The 19,386-nt window shown below is 40.9% G+C and overlaps 1 protein-coding gene across 3 annotated transcripts in view; it reads left to right on the forward strand.

Annotated features, from left to right (window-relative positions):
• Positions 1–19,386, forward strand: part of RAPGEF4 (Rap guanine nucleotide exchange factor 4) — a 316,916-nt gene that overhangs the window by 176,635 nt on the left and 120,895 nt on the right. For all 3 annotated transcript variants that reach the window (XM_054477049.2, XM_054477050.2, XM_054477052.2), the window contains 2 exons: positions 5,883–5,955; positions 10,399–10,418. In XM_054477049.2, the coding sequence (XP_054333024.1) occupies positions 5,883–5,955; positions 10,399–10,418 (93 nt within the window). The remainder of the gene's footprint in view (positions 1–5,882; positions 5,956–10,398; positions 10,419–19,386) is intronic.

The following is a 19,386-nucleotide window of genomic DNA, read 5'->3' on the forward strand; positions in this document are numbered from 1 at the left end:
CCTCCCCAGTAGCCAGGATTACAGGTACACGCCACCAGGCCTGGCTAATATTTTAATTTTTTGTAGAGATGAGGTCTGGCTATGTTGCCCAGGCTGGTCTCGAACTCCTGGCCTCAAGCAGTCCTCCCACCTCTGCCTCCCAAAGTGCTGGGATTACAGGTGTGGGCCACCACACCCAGTCTGATTCTGCCTTCTGGGTTTTTAGTTCTACCTTCTGAGTCATGTTCTCTTTTCATAAAATGTAGTCTGTGTTGTAGTTGAGTAGTTCTCAGCCTGCTTCCTGCTCATAGAACTTGAAGGGTCCAAAGGATTCTTTTTATTAGTTACTGTCTCTGTTTCTTACAGTCCAGGATAGTGTAATTTGTTGAAAATCTTAATAGGTTTCTTATGTATCAATTTATCATCCATTTCATTAGACAAAACCATACCCATGTGCATCTTTGCATAAGCCTTTTCCTGCTTTGAACCTTTTCGTGGTTACTGTGATATAGCATCCTTAAGATTCTTTAAAAAAGTCTTTTGCGTATCTAAAACAATCTGTGAAGCACCACCTTAAATCTTTCTGAAGTCTTAAAGCAGGGTTTTACAGTTGCACAGTTGGCCTCCTTACTCTGAGGCTTTGTTTTCCTGCCAATGCCCTGTATTTGATCTTTGTCATGAGGCCCTTTCTAACTTTGAAAATCTTTTATTGAGAGAGGTTAGAAATAGCTTTATTTTTGAACTCTACAAGTCCGAGACCCTAATTTATATTTACTCTAAATTCTGATTGCAAACTAAATGACTCCTTTGTTAGCTCATCTGTGTATGCACCTTAAAATATACAGCTAAGAGAAAGCAGCTGCCACGGATGTTTTTCCTAGAAGCCTCTTTGGCTAGATCCATCAGTTCCTCGGGGGCACTTTTCATTTTCCACATTCCTGCAGGCATCAATTTTGCTCAACTTTCCACCACTGCAAAACAAGGGTGAGTGTCTTCCATCTTCCATTAATGCCTCCCTCACTCTTTTTTTTTGAGATGGAGTGTTCGTCTGTTGCCCAGGATGGAGTGCAGTGGCACAATCTCAGCTCACTGCAACCTCCGCCTCCCAGGTTCAAGCAATTCTCCTGCCCCAGCCTCTCAAGTATCTGGGATTACAGGTGCCCACCACCACGCCTGGCTCATTTTTGTATTGTTAATAAAGATGGGGTTTCACCATGTTGGCCAAGCTGATCTCGAACTCCTGACCTCAGGCGATCCACCTGCCTCAGCCTCCCAAAGTGCTGGGATTACAGGCATGAGCCACTGCACCCAGCCCTCACTCTTCTTTAAACTGTCATCAGATCTCCACCAGCCCCATCAGGCTTCCTCCCAAAATTCATGCCACACATCTTAGGTTTTGTTGTACCACCATCTCACTTTCAAGTATCAAATTCTGCTTCAGTTATCTATTGCTGTGTAACAAACCATACCAAACTTAACAGCATTTGCCAACCATCACTTTATTATGCTCACAGATTTCTGTGGGTCAGGAATTTGAACAGGATGCTGTGGGGAATAACTTGTCTGGACCTCATCTGGGAATACTTGAATGACAAAAGTGACTTGAGTGGCTGGAGGTAACTTGGCTAGCTGGGAGCTAGAATTATCTGGAGGCTTCTTCACTCATGTGTTGGCTCCTGGGTTGGAATGACTCCAAGGCTGGAGTCAGCTGGGAGAGTTGACCAGAGCACTCATATACAAGCGCTTATTTTCTCTAACTCCTTCCTTTAAAATTTTTTTTTGTTTTGATTGTTTGTATGGTTTTTTGTTTTGTTTGTTTGCTTGATGTCTTACTGGTAGAATCCTTTCTTCCATTTCATTTGAAATCTATTAGAGAGTTTAATAATACATGTAAAATAGAGAAGAACATTAACCGTTCTGGAGTCCCATGGAATAAAAGTCAAAAGTTCTAAAGAGTGAATAGTGAAAACTAAGTCTCTCTCCTGCTTGACCCTCAGCCACCCAGATCTCTTTTCTAGAGACAATCCTTGTTACTACTTTCTTGTAGATAGTCTGCACATTTACAGATCTTTATGTATATTCACACACACAAACATCTTTTATTTCCACAAAATGGTATATACACCATGCTGTAGTTTGCTTTTTAAATTTAAAAGCAATAGATCATTCCATATCTGTATATAAGTAGTGCCGCTTCATTCTTTGTCATGGCTTCATACTATTCCAACAGCATCTATTTATCAAGAAATAACCCATCATCATCTCAGAAAGTAACCCAGTGTCCTCTACTAATGGACATTTGAGTAATTTCCTGTTTTGTTGTTGTTTGGTTTAGTATTACATACAAGCACATGTGTTTGCGTATGTATTCAGGTATTTCAGGAGACTCTACATCTGCCCTCTGAGGGAGGTTCCTAGCTCAGTCAAAGGAAATATTCATTTTTTTTTTTTTTTTGAGACAGAGTTTCACTCAGTTGCCCAGGCTGGAGTGCAATGGCACGATCTCGGCTCACTGCAACTTCCGCCTTCTGGTTCAAGCGATTCTCCCGCCTCAGCCTCCCAAGTAACTGGGATTACAGGCCTGAGCCACCACGCCCTGCCGGAAATATGCATTTTAAAATTTGATAGATCTAGTCGCTGGCCACTGAATATGGAGGAAGAGAGGGAGGGAGGAAGGGAGGGAGGGAGGGAGGAAAGGAGAGAGGAAGAAAAGAGAAAGAGAGAAAGAAAGAAATAGAAAGAAAGAAAGAAAGAAAGAAAGAAAGAAAAGAGGAAGAAATAAAAAGAAAAAGAATTACATAGATATTTCCAAATTGCCTGCCTCTGAGGTTGTATCATTTTACACTCCTATAAGCAATATATGAGATAACCTGTTTGCTTCATTCTCACCAATATTCTATTAGCAAACTTTTTGGAACTTTGCCAATTCTGACAGGTAAAAAATTATATTGCACTGTAGTTTTTATGTGCCTTTCTGTTATGAGTGAGGTTCTGCATCTTTTCATATGGTATTTTCTTTTATGAACTGCTTTTTAAGTTTGTGCTTGGAAGATGAAATGCTGCCCAAAGATCAAGCTATATGTAAATAATTTAGAAATCCCAATTTTCTGATACAGGTTTTATTCTAGCTAGCTGTTTTTATCCTAATTAATATAGCGCATTCTGCAGGGTGCTACATAAGAATGAATCTCCCAGGTTTAGTGAATGTTTATTAAAAAGTGCCCCATCAATTTTAGGGACTGACTTTTAATTTACAAGTATAAATATTTCAACCCTAATTTGGTAATCTTCACTATACTAAAAGCTATTATGCTGGAACCCATGTTGTCTTATTAAATGAATTATTTTTAAATTCAATTCAGCAATGACATGAATGAAACAATTAGAAAGTTTGACCCGTCAACTGGATATTACGGATATATTACATTTTTTAGCTGTGATAATGGTATTGTGGTTTTATTTGGGGAAAAAGGAGTCTTTATCTTTTAGAAATTCCTGCTGAAATAATTATGGATTAAATGATATGATATCTGGCCGGACATGGTGGCTCAAGCCTGTAATCCCAGCACTTTGGGAGGCCGAGGCGAGTAGATTGCTTTGAGCTCAGAAGTTCGACACCAGCCTAGACAACATGATGAAACCCTGTTTCTCCAAAAAAAAAATTAGCCAGGCGTGGTGGTGTGTGTCTGTGGTCCTGTCCCAGCTACTCTGGAGGCTGAGGCTGGAGAATTGCTTGAACTGGGGAGGCAGAGGTTGCAGTGAGCTGAGATTGCTCAACTGCACTCCAGCCTGGGCAACAGAGTGAGATCCTGTCTCAAAAAAAACAAAAAAAGATATCTGAGATTTGCTTCAAAATAATTCTAGAAGGGGTAAGTGGATAAATGTGTAGATGAAATAGTATTGGTCGTGAGTTAATAATTACTGAAGTTGAATGTGGAGTATGTGGTATTCTATTTCTATATCTGTTGAAATTTTCTAGAAAAATTTAGTCAACAGATAAGTACTAAGTTTGTATTATGTGCAAGACATAGTTCCCTGTGTTGAAGAAAATGGACATTTCACAAGTGCACAGGACCTTGTTTACTTGTTCTGTGCTGTAAGCCCATCCTGAGACACTGTACATAGTAGATGCTCAATATGCACAAGTCCTGAAATCCAGCCCACACACTCCTGCCCACAGGGCTGCTCTAGTTTCTGTTCCCACTAGCAGCGACCCTGATGATGTGCTCCACAAGACAGCAACAGACCAGGTGCTATGGGGCTTGAAGGAAGATGAAGTCCCATTCATTCAGGGATCAGGAAGGTGCTTCCGTGGAGCTCATGGGGATTGACATTAAGGTGCCTGAGACAAAGAACACCCATCACATCCAAGACAATATTTCTAAGCAAAGTGAAATGGCCCCTTCAATTTAACAGGCAGTATTTCTTTTAGGAGCCTGTTAGGGAGTTGATAATGGTAATCAGGAGTCACAAAACCTTACAACATAACCAGTCCTCATCTGCTCTCTCTGGACCTGTTTTGTTTACAGTCCAGAATAATATGAAGCCCAGAAATGTGCTGCTTAGTGAATGCTGTCTCATGAAGAAGAGTAGATGGTGTCTCATAAGAAAGAAGAGAATCAGAATTAGGAAATTATCTAAGGAAATATCAGGAATGCAGGGTGATATATTGGTCTTGTGGGTATGTCTGAGTGATCACATAGCTCAGAGGCTGAGGAAATCATGGTTTTAATGTTTGCATGCAGGTGTTGGTATAGTTGCCTCAGAATGAGAAGAAAAAAAGAATTTTTAAAAAGCTAGTTACATCTTGAGTAGAAGAAGGCTCTTTTGAGAAAGCATCAATGTCACATTACAAACGCCATTCAAATCTACCAAATGGGCCAGATGGTTGCCCCAATACTGCATGCTGCCAGCTGCCCATTGCTACAGATGAAGTCTTTTCTGCTGACGTTTGTGCAACCCACAAGCACACTATGGAGTGTTGATTCTTTTGATGCTATTTAACATGTATGTGTCATCGTAATTATAAACCATAAATATACATGACACCATGCAATAAATAAAATTGCCCAGCTTCCATTCTGAAAGGGGAGGAGATTGTATTTATGACCTGAGAAGAGAGAGTGGCTAATATTCATTTTCCATTCTTTATAAATGTCACTCCTCTCTAGTTGGATGCTCTAGATGGCTTTATTCTCACCAAGCCTTATCCCTCCTAAACAGCACAGACTCCTGGGGCTAATACCTTATGCTAAGTGCCAGGTTTTAGAGCAAGCTTGGACCAAAAGTCAGGCAGATACAATTCAGGGGAATCCAAATAGTTCTAAATTAATCTAAACTATTTTATTTGACACACACCAAAAGTTCTTTGGAGGTCACATAAACAGGCAGGTGTACGATGTAAAAGGAAGTAGGTAAATGGAAGCGAATCAGCTTCTTTCAAAAAAGACATTTTTCTCAAGATGTGTTTCTTTTTGCTTTGAAAGAAGCTGATTCAGTGCCATTCACCTATTAAATAGGCAGCACATTTATTTGTATCTGCATCTATAAAGCTCGAGTGCCTTTTCCCTCTACAAAAAGCTGAGCTTGTGTTTGTGGGGTTGGGGAGGGGTGCAGGGGGTGCTAAATATCCCACACAATTCAGGCAGCCACAAATATATAAATGAACTGGCGGAGATAGAACCCCTGCCCCCGGGCACATTCAGTCTTATTCAGGAAGACCTGTTTAGAACACAACATCTTTATTTCAGACCAGAGACCCCGGAGAACACGTTTCATGGCTCTATAAATACAAGGCTCAGATGCTTCCTGACACCCAGCATTTCTGCTTTTTAACATGTAAATAAATGAATGCTCAAAGCAAGTAAATATCTGTGTGTTGAGTTTACAATCTTGTCTTTCAGAAATATCGACAGTATATGGCAGGACTTCTGGCTCCTCCTTATGGTGTTATGGAAACGGGCTCTAACAATGACAGTAAGTGGAAAATGTGAACATTTTGTATCTAAAAATTTGTCGTGTGGTATGTGTTTTCATGTGACAAAAAATATGTCCTACACCAGCTTGTCAGAGTAAGTCTCCAGACTCTTTTGTGGATAAACAAACCTGCCAGCTCACACTGGAGATATTTTTAAAGAAATGGTTAATATAGTATTAGTCTGTGGTCTTAGCTGATAGAGAGAGGTATGCTCTGGTGCCAGCTGGAACTTCGGCATGCATAGAATACTTTCCCAAAATATCTTCATCTTATAGTGAAATCCAGTGTTCTTTCTGTGCCCTTTTAAAGAAGGGATGCACGAACTGTATTTGTTTCAGTCCCATCTGGATACCTGAGAGGCCCACCTCTTGCTTTTTTTTTTTTTTTTACTCTATTGATGAAGAGGAGAAGTGGGGTGAGTCATTTATTTAATCTTCTAAATCATGGCCTCTTCCGATTCCAGGCCTTTGTGAACTTTAGATGCTCTTACCACACACACACACACACACACACACAGACACACACACAAAGTGACTATGGAAGGTGACAGATAGGTTAATTTGCTTAACTGTAGTAGTCATTTCACTAGGTATATGTATATCAAAACTGTGTGTTGTACATATTATATATTTTTAATTTAAAACATCCAGGCCTTTTATGAGAGACCAGTCTCTGGCTGGTCAGCAAAGAAAGGAAGTTTTTCTCTGTGGTATTCTTCTCTAGTGCATCCCCACGAGACTCAAAGAAACCCGTATGTCCCCTGAGTCTTTTGATCTGTTCATGCGTGTCGGAAATATGGTTAGTGTTCGTTACCATTGCATCTATGAGTCTCCTTATGAAGCTCTTGTGTGTACACATATAACAAGATTCCAGGTCCTGGAGTCTTTGGAGCTATAATGCTTCAGCCAGCAGACCCAGTGATGCAGCATGTAGTCCCTGCATCTTCAGAGCCACAGCCAGCCACCCTTCAGATCCTCTTCCTGGATCCTAGAATTCCCACCCTCCCTTGCTGACTGGTCACTCACTGCAAGAGATCTCTCTCCCTGCTTGACCGCGATCCTGAGTGAACATCCTCATTCTCCTCCCCTCATTTCACTATTTCTATGCAGCCTCTGCCCTGTCTCCCCATTTGCCTTCTGCTTTCCTGCAGAGGAGGGGGGTGGGAGGGACAGGTTCATCCTTCCTTTCCTCTCTTGTTCTTGCTTTCTTTCTCTCCTGGCTGAGCCAGGGATGGCTGGCTAATTAAAGCACCTGAGTTGCAATCCCAGCAGTGCTGTCTCCTAGCTGACATCTGTCAAGGCACGTAGTCTCTCTGTGCCTCGGCTTCCTCGGAGGGTTTTTGTGAAGATCAAGTAAATCAAAGTATGTTAAGTGTTTCAAAGGGTGCCAGGCACGTAAAAAGCTCCCAAATGGCATTGGCTATTTCCTCACCTCCAGTCACTCTTCAACCCCTCAAAGTCTGGCTTTTGCCCCATACTTCTTGAATAAACCACTCTAAAGTTACCAGTGACCAACCAGTAACCAGAGCCGATCGTTCCCGTTGCCCACGTCCCCACTCCATTCCGCCTTGGCTCCCGGGGCGCCACTGTGTTATCCTGGCTTCCTCCTCTCTCTCTGGCCACTCACATTTTGGTCTCTTCCATAGGTACTTCTTCCCTACCTTACTGAAGAGTTTAGCCATGGCTTCTTTTCTCTTTCCTTCTCCATACTCACTCTCCCCTCTTCCATGGCATCCTTTCCTGCAACGGATACAAACACTTCCCAAACCAACACCTCTGTTTGATCCTTCCAGGGGCAGCCTAAGTTTCCAGGTGACCTCAGGTTCTTTTTCTACCTGGATGTCCTGCTGGCCCCTCAAGCTCAAAATATTGATAAGGGAACACATTCTGATTCCCGCAAAACCAGCCCCTCCTCTGGAGAGGCCGGTTTCTGACAATTCCGTTGTTCTCCTCTTGTGCTGGGCTCCAAACCTCAGCCATTTTGGACTCCTCCTTTCTCTCGCCATCACCCCTGCTTGCCCGGGCCCGGCCCCCTTCCTTTGCATGTTCACAGTCTTCCTTCCAGTTCCCTCTGTAGCCACCAGGCCTTGGGCCTCATCTCTGTGGATTTTAGGGCAGAGATGACTCAACTGGCTCTAAAACTTCACTATCTCACCCTCGGTCTAGTCTAGGCCTGATTTCCCCAAGACATTTTTTACTTTTTATTATGAAAAATTTCAAACATACAGAAAGTGGAGAGAATGGTGCAGTTAACACCCTTATTTTCATCACTTTCATTTAACTGATGTCAATATTTTAATACTTCAACATATTTCTTAGTAGTAAATTAATATGCATTTTAATATTATTTTTGCCACATTCTTTTCTTCTAATCACAATCACATATACATGTCATTCCAAATACGTCACCAGGCATTTTTGAAAATAAGGACTTTTTCATGTGTAACCAGAGCACCACAATCACACCTAATAGCTGGCGTGATTTTCCTTAATAACATCCACCACCCAATCCATATTCAAATATTCCCAACCGAATGTCTTTATTGCTGATTGCTCAAACTGGACTTCAGTCAAGGGCCATGCTATTTCATCTGGTATTATGTCTTAAACATCTTTTAATGTTGGACAGTCTCCTTCCCTCCTTTCTCCTGATCATATCACTCTGCTGCTTGAAACCTTTCAATGATCATCCGTTGCCTACCATGGAAGGTGAAACTCCAAGACTATTAATGTCTTAGCCCAACTGTCAAGTTCCTGCGTGGCTTCAAATCACCTTTTCGGTGTCATTTCTCCACAGATACCCTAATTTCCAGCTACTCATATATGGTGATTTGTGCAACTGTGTATTTATCTTATTGAACCTGCTAGAAAGTAAGCTTCTGTTATATCCCATAACCTCATACAATCAACCCTAGTTCTTTCAGATGGATGATGAGTGGGTGGATGGATGAATGGATGATTCGGGATGAGCTTCAGAGTGCTGACCTGAGGCCATCCTTCCTCTTTCTGACAGACCTAGGAAGTGATAGCGAGCCTGTTAATACTCTCTGTTTCAGAGAATAGCTCTTCTCTGCCTGTTTCCTGACTGCGTTTTTATGTCTTGTGCGGTCCCAGGTGTGGATCAAAGCTTCAATTAGGGAATGTTTCCAAAGTCTCTTTCATCCTCACCCCTCCTGCATTCTGTACTACTGCCTACTAGGATGAGCACTCAGGTTTTTTGCTTTTTCGTTTTTGTCTTTGTTTTGTTTTTTTTTTAGTCAGGGTCTCACTCTGTCACCCAGGCTGGAGTGCAGTGACATGATCATTGCTCACTATAGCCTTAACCAACCTGGTTCAGGTGGTCCTCCCAAGTAGCTACAGGCATGCACCACCATGCCCAGCTAATTTTTTGTAGAGACGGGCTTCACCATGTTGGCCAGGCTGCTCTCGAGCTCCTGGGCTCAAGGGATCCACCTGCTTCAGCCTCTCAAAGTTCTGGGACTACAGGTGTGAGCCACTGCATCCAGCCAGCACTCAGTTCTTTTAATGCTGATACTATAAATCCTGTGTAGCTCCTTGTGTAAAAACAAAATGTCCTGTTTACTCAGAATTTGGATTATTGTATTTTTTTGTTGCAAACCACCTCATACTGCTCCACTAGTTTGAAGATAGGTGCAAGCCACATGTAAAAAGGACCTATGCTTCTGTCTCCTCTATATAAGTTCACTTGTGCCTGCTTTACTGGAGACATTAAGCTCTGCTGGGGCAGTGAACCTCCCAGTGTGGCCACCCTTACCAGGGGAGAAGCCTGAAGGAGGTAAAAAGGAATAGGACTGCCTGTAGTAGATACTCATGAAATGTTTGTAAATCAATGACAAATGAGCAAATGGACGAGTCATTAGCCTTCCAGCTCAGAACACTGAGATAACCCTGGAAACAGCTTCTGCCGTGCTCAGACTTGGCTTGGAGATAGCAGGAATTTGCTTTGCTCACAATGGAAGTTGTTTTCCAATGTCTTTCATGTGCTACTTGCCCCAGCTTCAAATCACTAGAGCCGAGTGGAGTGGTTTGCAAAGTAAAATCACAGCATGTGAAACTTAGGAGTTGATGTGCCTTTCCAAAATTCCAAGTGTTCTGGTGCCTAAGTCAGTGGAATTAGTTGTTTTCATGGTGAGAATGAATCAGTGATGGGTATTTACCTCTGTGAAAGTAAACTATATGGTAGAAGCAAAATAAGCCTGGGTTTTGGTGTCTGGGCACATGGCCCTGCTCCTGATTCATTGATTTATTTAAGCAGCATTATGTAAGTTTTTATATTTCTAAGCAGCATTATGTAAGTTTTGACGGAAATGCAAATTGAAAACACTGAAATTTTACTTGGTTTGGTTCAGCAAAATTTCAATTCCACTTTACCAGTTGATTATACAATTCATGGCCTCTCTCTGTCTCTTTTTCCTCCTTTAGGGATTCCTGACAAGGAGAACGTGAGTAGCTACTCTCTCTGCCTATCTTCTAAAAATTGTTATAAGGTAAAAAATAATCATGGTAACCCTACCAACAAAGAGAGCTCTTGACCCACATTCAACAGAGCAATAAATATTTTTCTAATCTCATTCTGGCATCTTTGGCAAGTCACTTTGAAATAGAAAGGGGAGAAGGTTGATTGCTCTGACATGGTCGTCACATGTCCCTGATTTTAACCAGTCTGAAGAAAGGTTATTCTAGGGGCAAATGCTACAATTGCTAAGTGTTTTCTTTTTCCGATGATGCATACATGGCAGTCAAACAAATCATTAGCCTAATAGCATATAGAAAACTAGTTGTTTTCCTTAGCAGGAATACAAACTATGAAATTCAGGGCCAGTTGATGAATTTGTCTAATTATATACAAGTGCACTAGTGTTAACATTTCTCTTTGGAAACTGAAAATGATTAATTGCTATAATTGTTTCTGCAAAACTGTATTCTTTCTGTAAAAGAGTAGAAGGTTTAGGACAAAGATTTCACCAAGAAATAGCAAGCGTTCCAAGAGTGGTCATGGTTTAGTGGCATACCTTTGCATGCAAATAATAATAGTATTCATCCTGTTAACTAATATCTAAATTTAGACAACAACATGGAAGGGTTAACGATAGGAGTATGCAGTGATTGATTGAGAGCAGTGCTTTGTTGGCTTTCAGATGTGTCACCTTATAATTGTGTCCTTTGATTGCTGTATCCAAGTGGCAATGTTACAGGATTGTCATCCTTGCCTTTCTCTGCTTTCAGTCCCATGTCTGTGGGAAGATATACTCTCTGAATTCAATTTAGATTATTTCCGTATCCGTTCTCAGATATCAGGCTCTGGCTTTCTTTAGCTCTTCATCTTTTCATAGTATTGGTTTTAAAAGGACTGGTTGGGAATTCTAGCCCACTGCTATAGGACTACAAACTTGGGGGGCGGGGGTTGATTTTGGTTTTTGTTTTTTTGTGATGGAATCTCACTCTGCCACCCAGGCTGGAGTGCAGTGGTGCAATCTCAGCTCACTGCAACCTCTGCCTCCCGGATTCAAGTGATTCTCCTGCCTCAGCCTGCCGAATAGCTGGGATTACAGGCATGCGCCACCACACCCAGCCAATTTTTTATTTTTAGTAGAGATGAGGTTTCACCATGTTGGCCAGGCTGGGCTCGAACTTCTGACCTCAAGTGATCCATCAGCCTGGGCCTCCCAAAGTGCTGGGATTACAGGCATGAGCCACCACACCTGGCCAGACTTGGATTTAAGACCTAGCAATGTCAACTCAAATGTTACACCAGAATTTACTTTGTTTGGTCTGGCAAAGGATTTCAGTTCCTAGCTGTGTGGTCTTGCCCAAGCTACTTGATTTGTCTAAACGTACTCATCTCTTCTTTAAAATGTGGATGTTATCTTAAAAGGAAATTATGAATATTGAATGAGATAATCTGTGGAGAAAGCACAGATAAGTAGAATAGGTAGGCTCAGTAAACATTGGGACCATTAATGTGGTTAGTATTTTCTCAAGTCTTCTATCATTTTCTAGCTACTCTTCACCTCTGAAAAATGTCCTACCCTTTAATAAATTACCTGTCCTTTTGCCTTTTATGGCTGCCCCTTCTTCAGTGAACCTTGCCATTGATATTTTAAAAACTTTTAAAAAATATCTTTGTATGTTGAGTCAAGCTCTAGAAAATCAGGCTCATAAAGATTCTAAAGCAACAAACTGATCTTGCCACCATTTTGGACATGGGTGTCCCAAATTATCCATCTTACAACAAATAATACACAAATCATTTGCCAAATAAAGAAGACAGAAACCTTGTCCTTCCTCATCAAGAGACTATCAGTGATGTGGGGAGCTCACACAGAATGTCCAAGCCCTGGGAGGGCTGAAATGTTCTAGGCTTCAAAAGGAAGCGGTCACTCTTGGGCACCCAGTGACCTTTAGGCGAGATCCCCCTGCAGTGGAACAACAGGCACAGGGCTCTAAGCAGAGGGCCTAACAGCTGTCATCATCTAGCTCACTTTGTGACAAAATAGGAATTTAAAGTTTGCAGAACAATGAGCTTGTCAGATACAATGAACTGTTAGCATGTTGTTCTGAAAGATCTGGGGAACTGGCCAGGCCGTCTCCCTAATACTAGTAGTAGTATATGTTTATTTGTATTTGTCTAGGCTATTGTAGGTCAGATTCTATGGCAAACAGAGAACCACACTTTAATTCTCTATTAGCAAATAGAGTAGATGTATCATCACCATGTGTTATTAGGAAAGCTCTCCAATGCCATCAGTCAAAGTACAGCAAATGAAATGAAAGACATTCATGAGCAAAGTTGAAGTGCTAGAAAGATAAAAAGAAGCTTAAGAGCCTTAAAGTGGTGTTAATTGAAAATGTTTATTTTGTAGGAGACAAGTTGTATTATGATGATTTCTTTTATCCTTCAGCTTCTTTAACTACATGCTGGGCAATATTATATTCCCCTTATGTTTCAAAACAACAATAATATGCCTATGGACTGAAATAAAAACATTTGGACTATTGTTTCAGTGTCCAAACAGATTATTTGTAGAAAAAAAAAATTCTCCTTCCCAGCTTCTCATCATTTTGTTAATCACCATGTTTAACTGTTTTGTTTTTGTTTTTGTTTTTGTTTTGAGACAGAGTCTCACTCTGTTGCCCAGGCTGGAGTACAGTGGCATGATCTCGGCTCACTGCAAGCTCCGCCTCCTGGGTTCACACCATTCTCCTGCTTCAGCCTCCTGAGTAGCTGGGACTACAGGTGCCCGCCACCACACCTGGCTAATTTTTTGTATTTTTAGTAGAGATGGGGTTTCACGATGTTAGCCAGGATGGTCTTGATCTCCTGACCTCATGATCTGCCCACCTCGGCCTCCCAAAGTGCTGAGATTACAGGTGTGAGCCACCACACCCAACCACCATGTTTAACTTTTAATCAAATATGCACACATCAACAAGTGCTGTTTGTGGCTGCCTTGCCAGCTACATTTTATTGTCAGACTCAGGCTTACCTTGCACAAAAATAAATTCCTTTTCATATATTGCACCTTTGTAGGAATAAATGGATGGGCAGCTACTTGCTGGATTATTTTGTCTACTATTTATTATAATAGATAGAGACATCATTTAATGTGAGATAATACAGGATGCTGGAACCTACAAAATATCAAGAAAAATGTTAGAAAAACAACCACGCAGCCAGGACACATAGTAAGACTCTGTCTGTACACACACACACACACACACGCTGAATGTGGTGGTGCACACCTGTAGTCCCAGGAGGATCAGTTGAGCCTGGGAAGTTGAGGCTACAGTGAGCCATAATTGTATCACTACACAATCCATCCTGGGCAACCGAGTGAGAAGAAAGAGAAAGAGAGAAAAAAAGGAAAGAAAAGAAAGAAAGAAAGAAAAAAAGAAAGAAAGAAAGAAGGGAGGGAGGGAGGAAGGAAGGAAGGAAGGAAAGAAAGAAAGAAAGAAAGAAAGAAGAAAGAAAGAGAAAGAGAAAGAAAGGAAGAGAAAGGAAGGAAAGAAAAAGAGAGAAGGAGAAAGAAAGACAAGAAAGAAAAAGAAAGAAGAAAGAGAGAGAAAAAGAAAGAGGAGGGAGGGAAGGAAGGAAGGAGGGGGAGGGGGGACAGAAGGAGGGAAGGGAGGAAGGAAGGAAGGGAAAGAAAGGAGGGAGGGAAGGAGGGAAGGCAGGCAGGCAGACGGGAAGGAGGGAAGGCAGGCAGGCAGACAGGAAGGAAAGAAGGAAAGAAGGAAGGAAGCAAAACCATGGAGCCAATAAAGCAAGTTGATTATTTTGATAGGGTTGTGATTGTTAAAGGAATTCTCTTTGATCCATTAAAGTTGTATTTGTTTCTCTCTTTTATATGTGCTATACCTGACTGACCATGTTTAACACTGAAGTTAAAAATCACAATGATAAGAAAGCTTGACTGTTGAATGCTGAATGTTACGGTTGCCCTTTGAAATAATGACCCTGTCTTTAATTTTTGGCTACTTATGCAGATTTTATTGCTTATTGTGCTCCATACTTCTGAAAGGGCAACTGCTATGGGGTTTCCTAGTTTTAGAAGGTAATACTTTACTTCAGTGTGGAAGGAGCCAGAGAAGTAGACTCATGGAGATATTACAACATAATCTCATTTCCTGATTTGTAAACATCTTGTTTCCCAGAGGATCATCTGGGGTCCTCATTTTTTGTGTGTTTTTTGTTTGTTTGTTTGTTTTTGAAGACAGAGTCTCACTCTGTCGCCAGGCTGGAGTACAGTGGTGCGATCTCAGCTCACGGCAACCTCTGCTTCCTGGGTTCAAGTGACTCTCCTGCCTCAGCCTACTGAGTAGCTGGGACTACAGGCATGTGTCACCATACCCAGCTAATTTTTGTATTTTTAGTAGAGACAAGGTTTCACCATGTTGGCCAGGATGGTCTTGATCTCTTGACCTTGTGATCTGCCCGACTCAGCCTCTCAAAGTGCTGGGATCACAGGTGTGAGCTACTGTGCCCAGCCCGAGGTCCTCATTTTTTAGGCAGTTATAGTATTGATAGTATGATTAATAAGCTTTTTGCTAAATACTGAAGAATGCTTTCTCATTATAAGTCACTATCAATGTAGAGCTCAAAGTTGTTTCCCAAGTGCTAGAAGAATTCGTGCTAGTAATTAGTAATGACCCAGCCTAGAGATCATCTCAAACCACTTGGCAAGTCTCATCCTAAGGAGATTACTTAAAGCAGGAGTTTCTCAAACTTTAAAAACTATGGGTCATTTATATGAAAAATAAGATTTAGAAATTATTATAAAGATGTAAGGTTTCAAATGGCAACTAGTAAGGAAATAAGTTTCACAGTTTGTGGAAATTCTCATTAAGGGAAGGGCAGTAGAATAATAAGAACCTTTTGACTGTGAGGGTCAAAAGGTTAGGAATTTGGGGAATTTTTAGGGAATACAGTAACGTTTATTTATCTTTATTGTTGCTTTTTTTTAAGGTTAGAGAGAACAAATTAGAATATTTTCCACCTATTATATGACAACATTTTATCACTACGGACTGGCTATGACAATGAAATTCTGGGCCAGATAAAGAAATAAGAAATTATGTATCCTCATACAAACTTAAAACATTAAAAATTCAGATAATTGATGGCTCATGCCAGTAATCCTAACTACTTGAGAGGCTGAGGCGAAAGGATTGCTGAAGCCCAGGAGTTGAGGCTGCAGTGAGCCAGGATCATACCACTGCACTCCAGCCTGGGTGACAGAGTGAGATCTTGTCTCTAAAAAAAAAAAGAAGAAGAAAAAAACCAACAATCAGAGATAATCCCATAAGGCTGAATAAACCCTTTCAACTCCACCTTTCGAGGACCAACTGAATTCAAACTGTTTTCTGCGGAACACGGTTTTTAAAACCCTGCTTTACATGATTGATCCAGGCCGAACCTATGAAGACACCTTGGCCAGTGTCACCGGTGTACCCCTGGCAGCTGTGTCCCTCTGCTCTAGGGTACCAGTGGCCTCACTAGTGCCATTACCATTCTGAAACTCACGTGTAACTAGCCAGGGTACAAAACTCTAATAGGAGAGCGAAACCACAAAATGCTGAAGCTTTGAAAATCTTGAGCCATCTTGTCCTGATTTTGAAGGACACATTGCTTATCACCCAAATGAAGATTAGATTAGCAGTGCTGCTGGCCCAATCCTGTGAGCTGTGTAGTGTGTAAATACTCCTTTCATTAGCTGGCCTATTAGAAAGCGTAACCCCCGAGCCAGGACTTATTTTGCCTCACCTTCTAGAAAACACCGTGACTTCATGTTGAAGGTGCCAAGAACAACTTCAGCTCTCCAGTCTCTGAGGAAATGTTTGTTTTTGTACTTGTGAGTTATGCATTTTGTGGGGCAGACTGTCCTTGCTGAATTTTTCTCTTTATTCCATCTGTTCCTCAACTCTTAAAAAAGCTAGCCATACTATCTCTCTCTCTAGCTTCTGCAGTGGTAAGCTAATTGCATTTTTAGGATGACGTGTAGTTGTCATCCATCTAAATGGTAAATAGGAAGTGTAGGTAATACTCTAGAACTCTGATCCTTCTGTTGTCAGTTATGCCATGTGTTGGTTGCTTTTGAATGCCCTGGACATTGTTCCTAGGACCTGCTTGCCGTGAGTTTGTTGGTGAAAGGAGATGTATTGGGGTGATGATTCATTGCTATATTTTAGAATTATTTTTGTAATACTATGAATTACATTTGGTGATTGTTTTAATATTCTATGTTTGGTTTCTTTGCAATTTTTAAGATCTCTCTTATGAAATAGAACTTTTTAATGCTGCTGCCATGCTGACGATTTTCTAGGGTTGCAGCTGAGATATACTGCACGGCCCTGCTTTGAATATGCTCCCTCCATCTTCAGTCATCAGAATTTGATTTGGCAAGCTATCCCAGATAACCTGTGTAATGTTCGATAGTTTAATAATAATAATAATAATAAAAGAAATGAGTTTCTCTTTGGCCAAAAGCTTCTTCTTGCTCTCACTTAAAACATTTCACGGCCTTGAGATGCGACTCAGAATTGTCCCACTGTCAGTGGGGAGGGAGGAGTGTGATGTCGTGTTATTAGTGATGTACACAGCTGCTGCTTCCAAGCTGTGGGAGAGCATATTACTGTCTTCTGAGATATTTTCTCCTGTACTGAAGGCAATTATCGTCATCACCAGTTACTTTGGGATGCTAGCATGTTATCTCAATTAACCGTGAGAATAAAATAGACAGTATCCCTTATGTTTGATGTGTTTGAATTTTTATTGTTTTGAGAAACTGAGAACAAATAATTTGCAAAATATGTCTTATGGTTAGCAGAAAAAATTGTAGTGTTCTCAGATTGGATAGACTAATCTAGTGTTGACATGTCATTTAGGGTTTAGATCCTCTTCTACCAACAATTCTGTGTCGGGCAGCCTCCCTAAGTCCACAGATATTAAATATTCCGTAGTCACCCTCTTTACCTTTAGATGACATTACATTGAAGACAGATGACAGATAAATGCACATATATATACACATACACATAATATATAGACACATACATATGTATTTGTACATGTGTAAATATGTATATAACAATTTCAATTCTTTAAAATTTTCAGAAAAGAAAATGGTCAAATCACCTTTACTAATATGGTCCAGAATTGTTCAGAATTCCTATTGCCAGTTTTTATAAATGTCTAAATCCTTTTTAGTTTAATTTAGTTTTCTTTTCTATTTCCCTTCAGCCAAAGAATGACTCAGAAACACCCATGGAATATAGCACTGCTTGCTTGAAAACCTTCAATTTAATGAACATTTATTGATCAATCTCAGGCCGTCATATAGGACTATGAAAATATGGCACTGCAGTCTAGACAGAAGCACACGTGAACAAATAAGAACAGTGAAGTATCGTGGGTGCTCATGTCGTCAGGGTAGTGTGGCCTCAGGACAGGGATTTAGGAGCTCTTAGGGTTTCAGTTAAACTTCCAGCTCTGCCAATTTCTAACATGGGAACGTGAACAAGTTACTTAACTGCCTTACCCATTTGTTTCCTCATCTACAGAAGGAGAATAATAGTAGCATCTTGCCCAGGGAGGTGTTCAAGAGTATTAATGAGATAATGTATGCCAAGGACTTAGCCAGTGCTGGCCTCTAGTATCTGCTTTGTGGAGACACATAGTGGGACTGTGAAGTTCTTGTTAAGAAGAAGGGAAAGGGTTCAAAGTAGCCCCACAGAGGAGGCAGTGTCTGGGTGGGTGCTACCCACAGGGAAAGAAAACAATATGCCAGGCTGATAGCATTGCATGAACACAGGAAAAAAGTACCCGAATTTTCTCTTCTGAATTATTTTGGGCACTCTTCTTTCTAAGGATCCCTTTCAAAGTTATAAAAACCTGGCTTCCAAGCCATAGGCATTCCAGTGTCCCAACAAGACACCTTCCTCACCCCTCCTCAAAGAGCTTGATCTATTTTGAGTCTGGAGGGGGAATTAGCTTGAGTTTCCCCCTATTTTACTTCTCAAAATCATGCCTTCTTTTTTAAAATGACAGAACTAGCTTGAGTTTGGAGGCTATTGTTCACTCTGACCTCCAGCTCCTTTTCCATTATAATTACCCAGTCAATACTCCCTCATTTCTGTTGTTCTCTTTGTTTGCCCCCCTCTTTTGAATGAATTACTTTGCAAAGCTTTCTATTGAATTTTGCCCTCTTTTTCCTTTTCTGTTTGTCAAGGTCATTTTAAATTTCAAACTAGCTCTCCTAACTGCCAGCCACCCCCACTCAATTGGGTATCATTGTTAAATTTGATAAGAATGTTTTTGATTTGATTCCATATTCAAGGCATTAATAAGCATGTTAAATTTAGCAGCATTCAGCCCAGTACCTAAGCCTGTGGAATTCAGTTGTTTGTGCTAATTTATTTGCATACATGATTTATGATCACCCCATCCAGACATAAAAGAAACTTGGGAAAACATACCATGAAAATTCTGGGTAAAACAAGGGCTAAGTCATTGAATTCACTTCTGTCATGCTTTTCACTCAATTGTAGTTTGAGGGAAAAGGAAGACAATAATTTTCTTTCTGTCTCCAAAGACATTAGTGTGACGGGGTTCAATACTCATTCATTGTTACAATCCATGTCCCTAGAAGCGCATGTTTGCCAGTTCCCATCCCTGACACTTAATAGCCAGTGACACTGAACAAGTCACTCATTTCCAGGAGCTTCAGTTTGGTATAATGGTGATCTGACTTACCACAATAAAAGGATTAGTAAGATCAAGCCAGGCGGTGGTTGGGGGTGGAGTTGGGGGGCGGGGGGGCTGGACAGTTGGGAGGGGATTCCAAAATTCGACACTGATCTCAAATAGAAAACATTCTATTCAGTTTACATGGAGCGTAATTCTAGATAAGA

This window comes from Pongo pygmaeus, chromosome 11 (genome assembly GCF_028885625.2).
Source record: "Pongo pygmaeus isolate AG05252 chromosome 11, NHGRI_mPonPyg2-v2.0_pri, whole genome shotgun sequence".
Lineage (NCBI taxonomy): Eukaryota > Metazoa > Chordata > Mammalia > Primates > Hominidae > Pongo > Pongo pygmaeus.